The sequence below is a fragment of the Pseudophryne corroboree genome, chromosome 5 (assembly GCF_028390025.1).
Source record: "Pseudophryne corroboree isolate aPseCor3 chromosome 5, aPseCor3.hap2, whole genome shotgun sequence".
In the NCBI taxonomy this organism is placed as follows: domain Eukaryota; kingdom Metazoa; phylum Chordata; class Amphibia; order Anura; family Myobatrachidae; genus Pseudophryne; species Pseudophryne corroboree.
Window position 1 is genome coordinate 728062890 of NC_086448.1, and position 15185 is coordinate 728078074.

At 46.8% G+C, this 15185-nt stretch overlaps 1 protein-coding gene and 1 non-coding gene across 3 annotated transcripts in view; both read left to right on the forward strand.

Annotated features, from left to right (window-relative positions):
- Positions 1–15185, forward strand: part of LOC134928369 (regulator of microtubule dynamics protein 1-like) — a 70767-nt gene that overhangs the window by 50418 nt on the left and 5164 nt on the right. For both annotated transcript variants that reach the window (XM_063924039.1, XM_063924038.1), the window contains exon 7: positions 8451–8538. In XM_063924039.1, the coding sequence (XP_063780109.1) occupies positions 8451–8538 (88 nt within the window). The remainder of the gene's footprint in view (positions 1–8450; positions 8539–15185) is intronic.
- On the forward strand, positions 2246–2360 carry LOC134931266 (U5 spliceosomal RNA). The gene has a single exon (XR_010179062.1). It is a non-coding gene; the product is annotated as a U5 spliceosomal RNA (small nuclear RNA).

Here is a 15185-nt window from a genome sequence, read left to right on the forward strand (position 1 = left end):
CGCCGGCAGCTCCCACGGTGCAGACTGGCAGTGGCAGAGCTGCCAGTCTGTGAGTGTGTGTAAGAAAAATAAAATAATAAAGAAAAAAGAAGAAAATTCTTCAGCTAAACCCAAGTGAACCAGCTACCTCGGGCACTTAACTAAGACTGGCTTGGAGGGGAGATAGTAGGGGAGGAGCTAGCCACAGTGTGAGAATTTTTAAAGTGCCAGCTACCAATACCACCTACTATCTCCCCATTGTAACTACACTCCAGTGGCCCCTAGTGGATGAAGGAGAAACTGGGTTATAACTGTATATAAGCATAGTAACTGTATAATAGGCTATTAAGCCTATATATATTAAAACTGCAGCAGGTAAACTGTACTGTGATTTTCTGTGAAAGCATGGCATGACGGCCATTTTAATCATTGCTGGTTTTCCAGTTATAATTCTAGACCATACACCTCTAATCCACAAGGAGGCGCAGGGGTGTTAGTGGGAATTTTTACTTCAGGATAATTCTAGAACATTCCTGCCCTACATCGTTAAGCCACCAGAAGGCGCAGGGGTGTTAGTAGGAATTTGGTTCGGGTTTCATGCCCATGTGAACTGCTTTTCACATAAAGAACAATTTAGTTTCCTAATAAATATGCTGTTCAGCAATATATATATAGAGATATATGCCATATAATAATGTTATTAAGGCGTGCAAGTGTCTGTCTGTTGCCTATTATGATGTCTGTCTACATAGCAAATAAGGCTCTAGTGCAGACTAAAAATGTTAACATTGGCAATTCAAATTAAAACAGCGGTAATCGGAGTCTCAGAATAACTCCGCCAGCGCTAACAAAAGACAGTCTTTCCAAAGTGACAATTTTCCTTTGGGTACCAAAGTGTTTATTTCACTAGTCTTATAATTTAATGCACGATTCTATGTCAAATCTCACACCGATAACTACAAGTGAGAAGTGTACATTAGTCCAGCATTCAGATAGTGCGGGGTTTTGGAAAACATTATAAAAACCACAGATACATTTGGGTCACTAGAATCTATGTATGGAACCATGCCGATCACTGTTAAAAGAAGCTGCAAAGTATATCTGTAAAGCTTCTGCTAACGCCGGTTATTTTCATTGTCGCTAGTTAAGTGCGACAAGACCAGAGCTTGTTTGCTCCTAAATTTGATATATGTGTAACGCCATTTTATCCCTTTAGGATATTCTGCCATTAGCGCATACAATACTTGTAACGGCGTTTTATTCCTTTATAAGAAACAGTCACGCCTTGTAACGACAGGACGTTACAGTCAGCAAGCCAGTGGTTTAATGACCTCTTTTACAATTGTGGAAGCGCGTCTTTACATGTTACATTTGCGAGGTTTCAGGACTTCAACTCATACATGTCTCAGCTATTTACAGCTTAAAGTACAAAACTGCCTCTGTCGAACGGTTTGGCAGGTTGTCATTTAGTCTTTGCTGGTTTATAAACCAGGCAGTAGTACGCCAACAGAGTCAGAGTTATTTATTCACCTCTGTTTTAGCAAGACCAAACAGCTCTGTCGCAATATCAAAAGTCATTTACTACAGTAGAAAATGGATTTTCTGCGGTTAGTATTTGCTTATTGGAGCCACAAAATTTGCATAATTGCATTTGATCTTGACAATGCGTATTTACCCAGTCCGGTATGTTCATCACAGGTTCTAGCGTTTGCAAATCGCCACAACCATTAACCATTTCATATCTACCGTTGCTTATCGCTTTGGGTATTTACCAAAGTGATGTTGGGATGATAGCTCATCTCACATAAGAACTCTGTCTCAACAAAGTTCCTCTAACTTGCGCTACTAAGGTATACTGCGGTAGCAGATCAAGTTCGAAAACAATCGCATCTAATTCCGTCTAAACGATGTCAATGCCTAGGTAAGATGATAAATACGGTAAATCAAAGACTTTTACCTACTACACCAGCAATAACAAATGTACGTCTAGTAATTAGTGCAAAACACGCACACTAGCGGTACATTGGTGTATTCACCTATTAAGAATAAAGATGTGTTTTCAATTTAGTTCACCACCCTTCACTCGCGTTTCCCACAGAGGGAAAAGGGTGCATATACTCTGGACGACAGTCGCAGAGGGTCAGGATTTGTAGTTAAAATCAGCGACAAAGGTTCTAAAACACGACAGATTGCTGTCGATAAAGGTCCTAGAACTCTGTGCATTTTACAATGCAATACATGATTCGCTTTCAGTCTGACCAGGTATATACTCTATTTTCTCTTCAGAACGAATAAATCTTTCGCCTTTTACTAAAGATTTCTGTGGAGAGGAACAACCATGAGTTTCAGGTAAATGTTTGATGCCTGTCTCACGCTGGCCTTAAGCAGTCAAACAAGGCAACGGCAGTTGCATACACAACAACCAGTGAGAACCAAGAAGCCGCATGGCAATGCGGCATGTGACTCAAATCCTCAATGGCTCAGAACACCATTATGTGAAAATGTCAAGAGATCATTACGTGAGTGGACATCTGTTAGACAGAGGATCTCACCCGTCAGAATTTGGATCCTGAAAACTGGACATTAAATCCAGAGGTGTTTCATAGGTGAGTCCACAGAAGGGGGTTACCCTCAAGTATACATGATGGCATCTCGCCACAATTACAAAAGCTCAGTATGTGTACAAAACAGATCACAAGGGCAGTGGCGGTGGAGTCTCTCACATTCATGTGGTCATTCATCATCGTGTATCTGGCTCCACCAGTTTCCGCTGCTCTCTCTGTTGTCAAAACGGCTCATAAGACAGTTGTCACAGTCATACTGGTGGTAGCTCATGGGTTTCGGAGAAGTTTGCTTCTCGAATTTTCAAGGAATACTTGCACACGATCTTGGCCCGCTCATAATACGTCCAACCTGTTACATCAGGGAACGTTAGTTTACCCATAGTTACCTATGTACCTATTATCTAGGTACCGCAGCTGCGGTTGACGGGGTGAGGGTGCAGACCGCCCTCTTAAGAAATTGAGCATTACAGTATCGGTTATACTAACCATGTTACGAAATAGTAAGCCGTTTAAGGCAGCTCATTTTTACAAAATTTCGTGTGCTTACATAGGTTGTAAACCTCAGAAGTTTCCAACATCATCCTTCAAGTAACCCGTATTCTGTTAAACGGGGTGGGATGGAAAACTGCGTTGATCTGCACGAAGAGTGCAGGTATCTGTGTGGTAAACTTATTTTCAAAGACGTTTGCCTCTATTGGCGTCTGTACACATCTTTCTACAAGGTGTCATCAAAGTTCACACTCTATTTATCCCACCTACAGCGCCAGGCGACTTGAAGTTGGGTTCAGATTTCTTACAGTTTTCATATTTTGAACCCTTTCAACAAATGGGAATTAAGTTTCTCACTTTGGAAAACAATTTTCTTATAGCCTTGGCTTCGGCAAGGGTTTTGTTTTCATATTTGGGTGCCTTGTATTCCAAGCCACCGTATTTGAGTTTTCTCATGACAAAGCAGATCTTCGGACGAATCACGCTTTCGTATTCTTCACATCAATATACCAATAGGGGTTCCTGTGTGGACAGCACATTCTAGAATTCTGAATGTGGTACACGCATTACGCGTTTATATATGTCCCGAACGTCAACAGTATGTGATATAAATACGTTGTTTGTTCTCTATGATACTGCCAACTGGGGTTAGCCAGTTTCTTAGCAGACATTATCCAGTTGGGTAATAATAATGACTACAAGTCAGGTTTACTTTAAGGCTAAGTTACAATCGCCTACGTCAGTAATAGCTCATGCCACAGGTTCTGTGGGAATGTCAGACCCAGTGGGTCGTGGAGTGTCTAAAACGCGGCTATATAGCCTTCATGTGCACCATGTTTGTGCACGTTTACACGTTATAAATGGTGGCGCCATCAGCATTTAGCTTTGGGCTGCCTACTGTTACAAGTATCAAACAGCTCTCCCGCCCACGAGGGAAGCTTTGGTACGTCCCAAGAGTACTCCAGTGACCCCTAGTGGATGATAAAGAAAATAGGATTTTGGTACTTACCAGGTAAATCCTTTTCTTTGAATCCATAGGGGGCACTGGACGCCCACCCAGAGCAGTTTTACCTGGGTTGTGTTAAGCTCAAGGGAGCTTAGGGTAACAAGTTTTACTTCATTGATATTAAGCTCAAAGGAGCTTATGGTAACACATTTTCACCGATTGGTTCAAATTATAAAGTTCTATCGGTTATGGTGTCAACTGTTTAGTTGACAGTAAGGTTATGGGTCAACATTGTGTTGTCCGTTATGTTATAGGTATTCTCCATTGTCAACCTCTCTATATCGTTCCTGTTCGCTCAGTAAAAAACACTGAGGTCGTACACTGAGGTACTCGGGGATATGGAGGGGGGGGAGGGTCCTAAATTTAAATATTCAGTGCCCTTGTTCGGCTACGCCCGTCCATATCCCAAGAGTACTCCAGTGCCCCCTATGGATTCAAAGAAAAGGATTTACCTGGTAAGTACCAAAATCCTATTTTTGCTAACCATAGAGCATATAAAGGACGTCGTCTTGTATATGAGGGATGCACTAAGGGACATTTGCCGGCTGGCATCTAGAATTAATGCAATGTCCATTTCTGCCAGGAGAGTATTATGGACTCGGCAGTGGACAGGTGATGCTGATTCTAAAAGGCACATGGAGGTTTTGCCTTATAAGGATGAGGAATTGTTTGGGGACGGTCTCTCGGACATCGTATCCACAGCAACAGCTGCGAAGTCGACTTTTTTACCTCAGGTTCCCTCACAGCCTAAGAAAGCACCGTATTATCAAGTACAGTCCTTTCGGCCTCAGAAAGGCAAGCGGGTCAGAGGCGCATCCTTTCTGCCCAGAGGCAGGGGTAGAGGAAAAAAGCTGCACCAGACAGCCAGTTCCCAGGAACAAAAATCTTTCCCTGCTTCCACTAAGTCCACCGCATGACGCTGGGGCTCCACAGGTGGTGCCAGGTGCGGTGGGGGCGCGTCTCCGGAACTTCAGCGACCAGTGGGTTCGCTCACAGGTGGATCGCTGGGTTCTACAAGTGGTATCTCAGGGATACAAGCTGGAGTTCGAGGCGACTTCCCCTCGCTGTTACCTCAAATCAGCCTTGCCAGCGGCTCCCAGGGAAAGGGAGGTAGTACTGGCGGCTATTCACAAGCTGTACCTTCAGCAGGTGATAATCAAGGTTCCCCTCCTTCAACAGGGACGGGGTTACTATTCCACAATGTTTGTGGTACCGAAACCAGACGGTTCGGTGAGACCTATTCTAAATTTAAAATCCTTGAACACTTTTATGTAAGGAAGTTCAAGTTCAAAATGGAATCGCTCAGGGCGGTTATTGCAAGCCTGGAAGAGGGGGATTTTATGGTGTCGCTGGACATCAAGGACGCTTATCTGCATGTCCCCATTTACCCACCTCACCAGGAGTACCTCAGGTTTGTGGTACAGGACTGTCATTACCAATTCCAGACGTTGCCGTTTGGTCTGTCCACGGCACCGAGGGTATTTACCAAGGTAATGGCCGAAATGATGATACTCCTTCGGAAGAAGGGAGTTATAATTATCCCGTACTTGGACGATCTCCTTATAAAGGCGAGGTCCAAGGAGCAGTTGTTAGTCAACGTAGCACTATCTCGGGAAGTGCTGCAACAGCACGGCTGGATTCTGAATATCCCAAAGTCGCAGCTGATTCCTGCGACGCGTCTGCTGTTCTTGGGCATGATTCTGGACACAGAACAGAAGAAGGTGTTTCTCCCGGTGGAGAAGGCCCAGGAATTGTCAGCTCTGGTCAGGAACCTCCTGAAACCAAAACAGGTGTCGGTGCATCACTGCACGCGAGTCCTGGGAAAGATGATAGCTTCTTACGAAGCAATTCCCTTCGGCAGGTTCCATGCAAGGATCTTTCAGTGGGATCTGTTAGACAAGTGGTCCGGATCGCATCTTCAGATGCATCGGCTGATCACCCTGTCCCCGAGGGCCAGGGTGTCTCTGCTGTGGTGGCTGCAGAGTGCTCATCTTCTCGAGGGCCGCAGATTCGGCATACAGGACTGGGTCCTGGTGACCACGGATGCAAGCCTCCGAGGTTGGGGGGCAGTCACTCAGGGAAGGAACTTCCAAGGACAGTGGTCAAGTCAGGAGACTTCCCTTCACATAAATATTCTGGAACTAAGGGCCATTTACAACGCCCTGAGTCAAGCAGAACCCCTGCTTCAAAACCAACCGGTGCTGATTCAGTCAGACAACATCACGGCGGTCGCCCCTGTAAACCGCCAGGGCGGCACAAGAAGCAGGATGGCAATGGCAGAAGCCACAAGGATTCTTCGATGGGCGGAGAATCACGTGCTAGCACTGTCAGCAGTGTTCATTCCGGGAGTGGACAACTGGGAAGCAGACTTCCTCAGCAGGCATGACCTCCACCCGGGAGAGTGGGGACTTCATCCAGAAGTCTTCACGCTGATTGTAAATCGTTGGGAACGGCCACAGGTAGACATGATGGCGTCCCGCCTCAACAAAAATCTAAAAAGATATTGCGCCAGGTCAAGGGACCCTCAGGCGATAGCTGTGGACGCCCTGGTGACACCGTGGGTGTACCAGTCGGTTTATGTGTTCCCTCCTCTTCCTCTCATACCCAAGGTACTGAGGATAATAAGAAAGAGAGGACTAAGAACTATACTCATCGTTCCGGATTGGCAAAGAAGAACTTGGTACCCAGAACTACAAGAAGTGATCTCAGAGGACCCATGGCCTCTGCCGCTCCGACAGGACCTGCTGCAGCAGGGGCCCTGTCTGTTCCAAGACTTACCGCGGCTGCGTTTGACTGCATGGCGGTTGAACGCCGGATCCTAACGGAAATGGGCTTTCCAGATGAAGTGATTCCTACGCTGACAAAAGCTAGGAAGGATGTGACAGCAAAACATTATCACCGCATATGGCGAAAATATGTTGCTTGGTGTGAGGCCAGGAAGGCCCCAACAGAGGAATTCCAGCTGGGTCGATTTCTGCACTTCCTACAGTCAGGAGTGACTATGTGCCTAAAATTGGGATCCATTAAAGTCCAGATTTCGGCCCTGTCTATTTTCTTTCAAAAAGAACTGGCTTCACTGCCTGAAGTTCAGATGTTTGTTAAGGGAGTGCTGCATATTCAACCCCCTTTTGTGCCTCCAGTGGCACCTTGGGATCTCAACGTTGTGTTGGATTTCCTGAAATCACATTGGTTTGAGCTACTTAAGACCGTGGAGTTGAAGTATCTCACATGGAAGGTGGTCATGCTGTTGGCCTTGGCCTCAGCTAGGCGTGTGTCAGAATTGGCGGCTTTGTCATGTAAAAGCCCATATCTGATTTTCTATATGGACAGGGCAGAATTGAGGACTCGTCCACAATTTCTCCCAAAGGTGGTGTCAGCGTTTCATTTGAACCAACCTATTGTGGTGCCTGCGGCTACTCGGGACTTGGAGGATTCCAAGTTGCTGGACGTAGTCCGGGTCCTGAAAATCTACGTTTCCAGGACGGCTAGAGTCAGAAAAACGGACTCGCTATTTATCCTGCATGCACCCAACAAGCTGGGTGCTCCTGCTTAAAAGCAGACTATTGCTCGCTGGATCTGTAGCACGATTCAGCTTGCGCATTCTGCGGCTGGACTGCCGCATCCTAAATCAGTAAAAGCCCATTCCACGAGGAAGGTGGGCTCTTCTTGGGCGGCTGCCCGAGGGGTCTTGGCTTTACAACTTTGCCGAGCTGCTACTTGGTCGGGTTCAAACACTTTTGCAAAATTCTACAAGTTTGATACCCTGGCTGAGGAGGACCTTGAGTTTGCTCATTCGGTGCTGCAGAGTCATCCGCACTCTCCCGCCCGTTTGGGAGCTTTGGTATAATCCCCATGGTCCTTACGGAGTACCCAGCATCCACTAGGACGTCCGAGAAAATAAGAATTTACTCACCGGTAATTCTATTTCTCGTAGTCCGTAGTGGATGCTGGGAGCCCGTCCCAAAGTGCGGACTCTCTGCAATACATGTATATAGTTATTGTTATGAGCCATCTGTTGACTGAGGCTCAGTTGTTGTTCATACTGTTAACTGGGTATAGTTATCACAAGTTGTACAGTGTGATTGGTGTGGCTGGTATGAGTCTTACCCTGGATTCCAAATCCTTTCCTAGTAATGTCAGCTCTTCCGGGCACAGTTTCCTTAACTGAGGTCTGGAGGAGGGGCATAGAGGGAGGAGCCAGTGCACACCAGATATAGTACCTAATCTTTCTTTTAAGAGTGCCCAGTCTCCTGCGGAGCCCGTCTATTCCCCATGGTCCTTACGGAGTACCCAGCATCCACTACGGACTACGAGAAATAGAATTACCGGTGAGTAAATTCTTATTTGCACATTTAATAGTCTCAGGCTATTACAGTCTGTAAGATCAGATAACTCCTGTATGTGCTTTCTAGGTGTTACACGTTTGCAGACCTGCCGTGGTACCAGGTTAAAATTGCCTCAGCACTGTTCGCAGCTCCCCCATCATCATCATTTGAGGAGGTAATGTTCATACATTCATCATAGAAATAAAAGTAGTAGACATGGTCAAAAGAAGTCACTCCGGTGAGGCACACACTAATAATTGGAAGGAAATGCTACAATAATTATTTGTATAGTTATGTCCTCATACAACTTTACTGCACTCACACCAAACAGCCTCTCGGCATTCAGGTTGCGTCATAATCTTCTAGCGCTGGGTGTCTTAGTCGCAACACAATGCGACTAGGATGCACGGGGAGACTGTGCTGATTAATTTGTCATATGACACTTGTATATCTGTGTGCGACTGAGTCTCTGACTGCAAAGTAGCAGCCGCAGCTTTTTTCCAATACAGGTTCTGCTCCGTATACTGACTCAGTCACACACAGTATATATATATCACATTAATCAGCACAGTCTCCTCATTGCGTTGCAACTAGGACATATTAAAAAAAAAAAAAAAGATGGCAGACGTTGGCAGAATTGCCCAGGACCTGATGGCTCACTTTCACGCTAGGCATCTCGCACTGCATGGCGGATTGAGGCTGGTCGTCTGGGAGATACATCTGTACACCCCTTAGTACTTCACCAGTCTATTTACTGGATTTTCTATGTGGATACAGTAATATTAATCCTTCCATCTGAGACTCTTTTGTTACCAATCAAGGGGACTAATTCAGACCTGATTGCTGCAGCGATCGTAACCTGATGCCCTATTTCTAATGCGCGCTCACTGCGCGTATGTACCCAGTAGGATGCGAAAGCATCTCATGGGTGTGATCGCCTCTGCCTGATTGACAGGCAGAGGCGGTTGCGTGGCGTGCAAACGGCGTTAGAATGCCGTTCGGGTTAGGCGTGCCCAGACTGTTGCTGGGGCGGGCTGCTGCGACCCAGGACTTGGCGGATAGCCACCTGCCAGGTACGGGCTGACATGTGGGGCGGACTAGCCCAGTCCTGTCCGTCCCCCTGCATGTCAGACGATCAAGTCTGACTCCCCCCCCCCCAATTCATCTGATGAAGCCGCCGATGCTGAATTGCTCTAAGGCGGGGAAACGCGTCTCATACTGACTGTGACCCGAGACCCGCACTGGTCTTTTGTCTCTGTACCGTGCTGTACCCTCTATTGCTTTTGGGACCGTCTACAACTCCGGATAAGGCTTGATACAAGGTCGTGGAGCACCAGAGCGGGGAGTGGACTGGAACCCGTCTATTAGAGGGAGGTCGCGGTAAAAACAAACTGATATTTAAAGCATGGCAATGCCTAATAGAGATTATTAGTTACAACTGTGCAATACAGCTCAACTTTGCATGCATATTAATTCCATCTGCTTGGCAAATCAACAACTAGCCATTGGAACTTTTGTTACACTATTTGGAGATAACCCTGTGAACTTGTAACTATTTGTGCTGCAGAAAACAAATATTGCAACAGTTATCACTATAAGGATTATCCATCTATTTTGTTGCTAATTTAAACATCTTGCTGTATTGAGTGTACTAATATTGCTGCATATGTCTATTATATATTTCTTTTCTGCTACAAAATACACTAATTAGTGTTGTGAGTGGGGTTTATTTGTTTGTTTATATAACGATAGGGATTTATCAGGATCACTTTATCAATAAAGCTAATAAAGGTGGTCTAGGGACAGTCTTTTCATGTATTTTACATATTTTAATAAAGGTAATTGACTATTAGTATTGATCAGTTTGTCAGCGCTTTTTTAGTTTTTTTCTTTTTGGTATGAGGTTGTCCTCTGAGCATCTAGTGACTGCAGGAGGCAGAACTCGACCAGGACTTGGGGTGCTGGTACAAACTCTTCTCATGAGTTCTTTGCTCTTCCGGCCCATAAAAGAGGCTGTGTAAAGTGGTCTACATCATATGTAAGAAACCTTTCAGCAGCTGTTATAAGCAGTGTGAAAGGATGTGATTTGTAATGGTAGAATCCGGTGTCTGCAGTATACCAGGATGTGCTGGAGCTACTAGGTAGTAACAACTTTTCTCTTACGTCCTAGAGGATGCTGGGGACTCCGTAAGGACCATAGGGTATAGACGGGCTCCGCAGGAGACATGGGCACTATAAAAAACGTTAGATGGGTGTGCACTGGATCCTCCCTCTATGCCCCTCCTCCAGACCTCAGTTAGATCCTGTGCCCAGAGGAGACTGGGTGCACTACAGGGGAGCTCTCCTGAGTTTCTCTGAAAAAGACTTTTGTTAGGTCTTTTATTTTCAGGGAGCACTGCTGGCAACAGGCTCCCTGCATCGTGGGACTGAGGGAAGAGAAGCAGACCTACTTAACTGATAGGCTCTGCTTCTTAGGCTACTGGACACCATTAGCTCCAGAGGGTCGGAACGCAGGTCTCGCCCTCGCCGTTCATCCCGGAGCCGCGCCGCAGTCCTCCTCACAGAGCAGGAAAATAGAAGCCGGATGAGTATAAGAAGGCAGAAGACTTCAGATCTTCCCTGAGGTAACGCTGCGCGCCATTGCTCCCACACACACATACAGCGGGCACTGAAGGGTGCAGGGCGCCCTGGGCAGCAATAATAAACCTCTAGGGACTGGCTTATACATATTTATATATATATATATATATATATATATATATACACACACACACATACTGCGGAGGCAGTATATTAAATAATCCCCCGCCAGTTTTGGAAATTTAAGCGGGACCGAAGCCTGCCACTGAGGGGGGCAGGGCTTGATCCTCCAGCACTAACCAGCGCCATTTTCTCCACAGCATGCTGCAGAGAAGCTGGCTCCGCGGACTCTCCCCTGCTGAACACGGTGACAGAGGGCAGAAAAGAGGGGTGGGGGGCACATTTAATTGGCGCAGTGAGTGTATATACATATATATTTATATAAAAGCGCTGTTTTAACTGGGAATTGGTTTCCAGTGTCAGGTGGCGCTGGGTGTGTGCTGGCATACTCTCTCTCTGTCTCCAAAGGGCCTTATTGGGGAACGGTCTCCATATAGATATATCCCTGAGTGTGTCGGCATGTCTGAAGCGGAAGGCTCCTCTAAGGAGGAGGTGGAGCAAATGATTGTGGTGTCTCCGTCGGCAACGCCGACACCTGATTGGTTGGATATGTTGAATGTTTTAAATGCAAATGTGTCTTTATTACATCAGAGTTTGGACAAAGCAGAGTCCAGGGCCCTTCAGGGTCTCAGAAACGTCCCCTGTCCCAAGTAGCAGACACTGATACCGACACGGATTCTGACTCCAGTGTCGACTACGATGATGCGAGGTTACACCCAGGGGTGGCCAAAAGTATTCATTATATGATTATTGCAATAAAGGATGTTTTACATATCACAGATGACCCCTCTGTCCCTGACAAGAGGGTACACATGTTTAAGGAAAAGAAACCTAAGGTAATCTTTCCCCCATCTCATGAGCTGAACGCGTTATTTGAAAAAGCTTGGGAAACTCCAGACAAGAAACTGCAGATTCCCAAGAGAATTCAAATGGCGTATCCTTTCCCTGCACAGGACAGTTTACGGTGGGAATCCTTACCCAGGGTGGACAAGGCGTTAACGCGCTTATCCAAAAAGGTGGCTCTACCGTCTCCAGACACGGCAGCCGTCAAGGATCCTGCTGATAGCAGACAGATAACTACCTTAAAATCAATTTATACACATACGGGTGCCTTGCTCAGACCGGCAATAGCGTCGGCTTGGGTTTGTAGCGCTGTAGCGGCTTGGACGGATACTTTGTCAGCTGACATTGATACCCTGGATAGGGATACCATTTTATTGACCTTAGGTCACATTAAAGACGCAGTCTTATATATGAGAGATGCTCAGAGATGTTGGTCTGCTAGGTTCGAGAGCCAACGCCATGGCGATTGCTGCTAGGCGTGCCCTGTGGACCCGCCAATTGACGGGTGATGCCGACTCAAAGAGGCATATGGAAGTTTTGCCTTACAAAGGTCAGGATTTATTTGGAGAAGGTCTCGCGGACCTGGTTTCCACAGCTACCGCGGGTAAATCTACCTTTTTAACTTATGTTTCCCCACAGCAAAAGAAAACGCCGCAATATCAGATGCAGTCCTTTCGGTCGCATAAGTCCAGAAGAGGTCGGGGCTCTTCCTTCTTCGCCAGAGGTAAGGGTAGAGGGAAAAGACAGCCTGCTACGGCTAGTTCCCAGGAGCAGAAGTCCTCCCCGGCTTCTACTAAATCCACCGCATTACGCTGGGGCTCCTCTGAGGGAGTCCGCGCAGGTGGGGGCATGTCTTCGACTCTTCAGCCACGTCTGGGTTCAGTCAGACGTGGATCCTTGGGCAATGGAAATTGTATCCCAAGGTTACAAGCTGGAATTCAAAGACGTGCCTCCTCGCCGGTTTTTCAAATCGGCTTTACCAGCTTCTTCCCCAGAAAGGGAGATAGTTTTAGCTGCAATTCAAAAACTGTGTCAACAACAAGTGGTTGTCGAGGTTCCCCTAGTTCAACAGGGGAAGGGGTACTATTCAACCCTATTTGTGGTGCCAAAGCCGGATGGCTCGGTCAGACCCATTCTAAATTTAAAATCCCTAAACCTGTACTTGAAAAAGTTCAAATTCAAGATGGAATCGCTCCGGGCAGTTATCTCCAGCCTGGAAGGGGGGGATTTTATGGTGTCACTGGACATAAAGGACGCATACCTTCATGTCCCCATATATCCCCCTCATCAGGCGTACCTGAGATTCGCTGTACCGGACTGTCATTACCAGTTTCAGACGTTGCCGTTTGAGCTTTCCACAGCCCTGAGGATTTTCACCAAGGTAATGGCGGAAATGATGGTGCTCCTGCGCGGGCAGGGAGTCACAATTATCCCGTACTTGGATGATCTCCTGCTAAAAGCGAGATCGAGAGATCAGTTGCTGAAAAGCGTGGCGCTCTCCCTGAGAGTGCTGCAGCAACATGGCTGGATTCTGAATCTACCAAAGTCACAGTTGGTTCCAACAACTCGGCTATCTTTCTTAGGCATGATTCTGGACATGGAACAAGAGAGGGTTTTTCTCCCAATGGAAAAAGCCCAGGAACTCCAGAACATGGTCAGAGACCTGTTAAAACCGAAAAGAGTGTCAGTCCATCAATGCACTCGAGTACTGGGAAAAATGGTGGCAACCTACGAGGCCATCCCCTTCGGTGAGGACGTTTCAGTGGGACCTTCTGGACAAGTGGTCCGGGTCCCATCTTCAAATTCATCAGAAAATAAGCCTGTCCCCCAGGGCCAGGGTGTCTCTCCTGTGGTGGCTGCAGAGTGCTCACCTTCTCGAGGGTCGCAGATTCGGTATTCAAGACTGGGTTTTGGTGACCACGGATGCGAGCCTCCGAGGATGGGGAGCAGTCAAACAAGGAAGAAACTTTCAGGGACTATGGTCAAGCCAGGAGACTTGTCTACACATCAACGTACTGGAATTGAGGGCCATATACAACGGCCTACGTCAAGCGGAGAATCTTCTTCGCGACCTACCGGTTCTGATTCAATCAGACAACGTCACAGCCGTGGCTCATGTAAACCGCCAAGGCGGGACAAGGAGCAGAGCGGCAATGGCAGAAGCCACCAGGATTCTTCGCTGGGCGGAATATCACATAAGCGCTTTGGCAGCAGTCTTCATTCCGGGAGTGGACAACTGGGAAGCAGACTTCCTCAGCAGACACGATCTCCATCCAGGAGAGTGGGGACTTCATCAAGAAGTTTTTGCAGAGACAACAAGTCGTTGGGGACTTCCTCAAATAGACATGATGGCGTCACGCCTCAACAAGAAGCTTCGGAGGTATTGTGCCAGGTCAAGGGACCCTCAGGCAGTAGCAGTAGACGCCCTGGTGACACCGTGGGTGTTTCAGTCGGTCTATGTGTTCCCTCCTCTTCCACTCATCTCAAAGATATTGAGAATCATAAGACGAAAAAGCGTGCGGACAATACTCATTGTTCCAGATTGGCCTCGAAGGGCCTGGTATTCAGATCTTCAGGAAATGCTCACAGAAGATCCGTGGCCTCTTCCTCTCAGAGAGGACCTGTTGCAACAGGGGCCCTGCGTGTTCCAAGACTTACCGCGGTTACGTTTGACGGCATGACGGTTGAACACCGAATCCTAGCTGGGAAATGCATTCCAGAAGAAGTCATCCATACTCTGATAAAGGCTAGGAAGGAGGTGACGGCAAAACATAATCACCGTATCTGGAGAAAGTATGCATCTTGGTGTGAAGCCAAGAATGCTCCTACTGAGGAATTCCATCTGGGCCGTTTTCTCCACTTTCTACAGACGGGAGTGGATATGGGCCTAAAATTAGGCTCCATTAAGGTACAGATTTCGGCCCTATCAATTTTCTTTCAGAAGGAATTGGCTTCTCTCCCAGAAGTCCAGACTTTTGTAAAGGGAGTGCTGCACATACAGCCTCCTTTTGTGCCTCCAGTGGCACCATGGGACCTTAACGTGGTGTTACATTTCCTAAAATCTCACTGGTTTGAACCTCTTCAAAAGGTTGAATTAAAATTTCTCACTTGGAAGGTGGTCATGTTGTTGGCCTTGGCATCTGCAAGGCGGGTGTCCGAATTGGCGGCTTTGTCTCACAAAAGCCCCTATCTGATTTTCCATGTGGATAGAGCGGAATTAAGGACTCGTCCTCAATTTTTGCCTAAAGTGGTTTTGTCGTTTCATATGAACCAACCTAT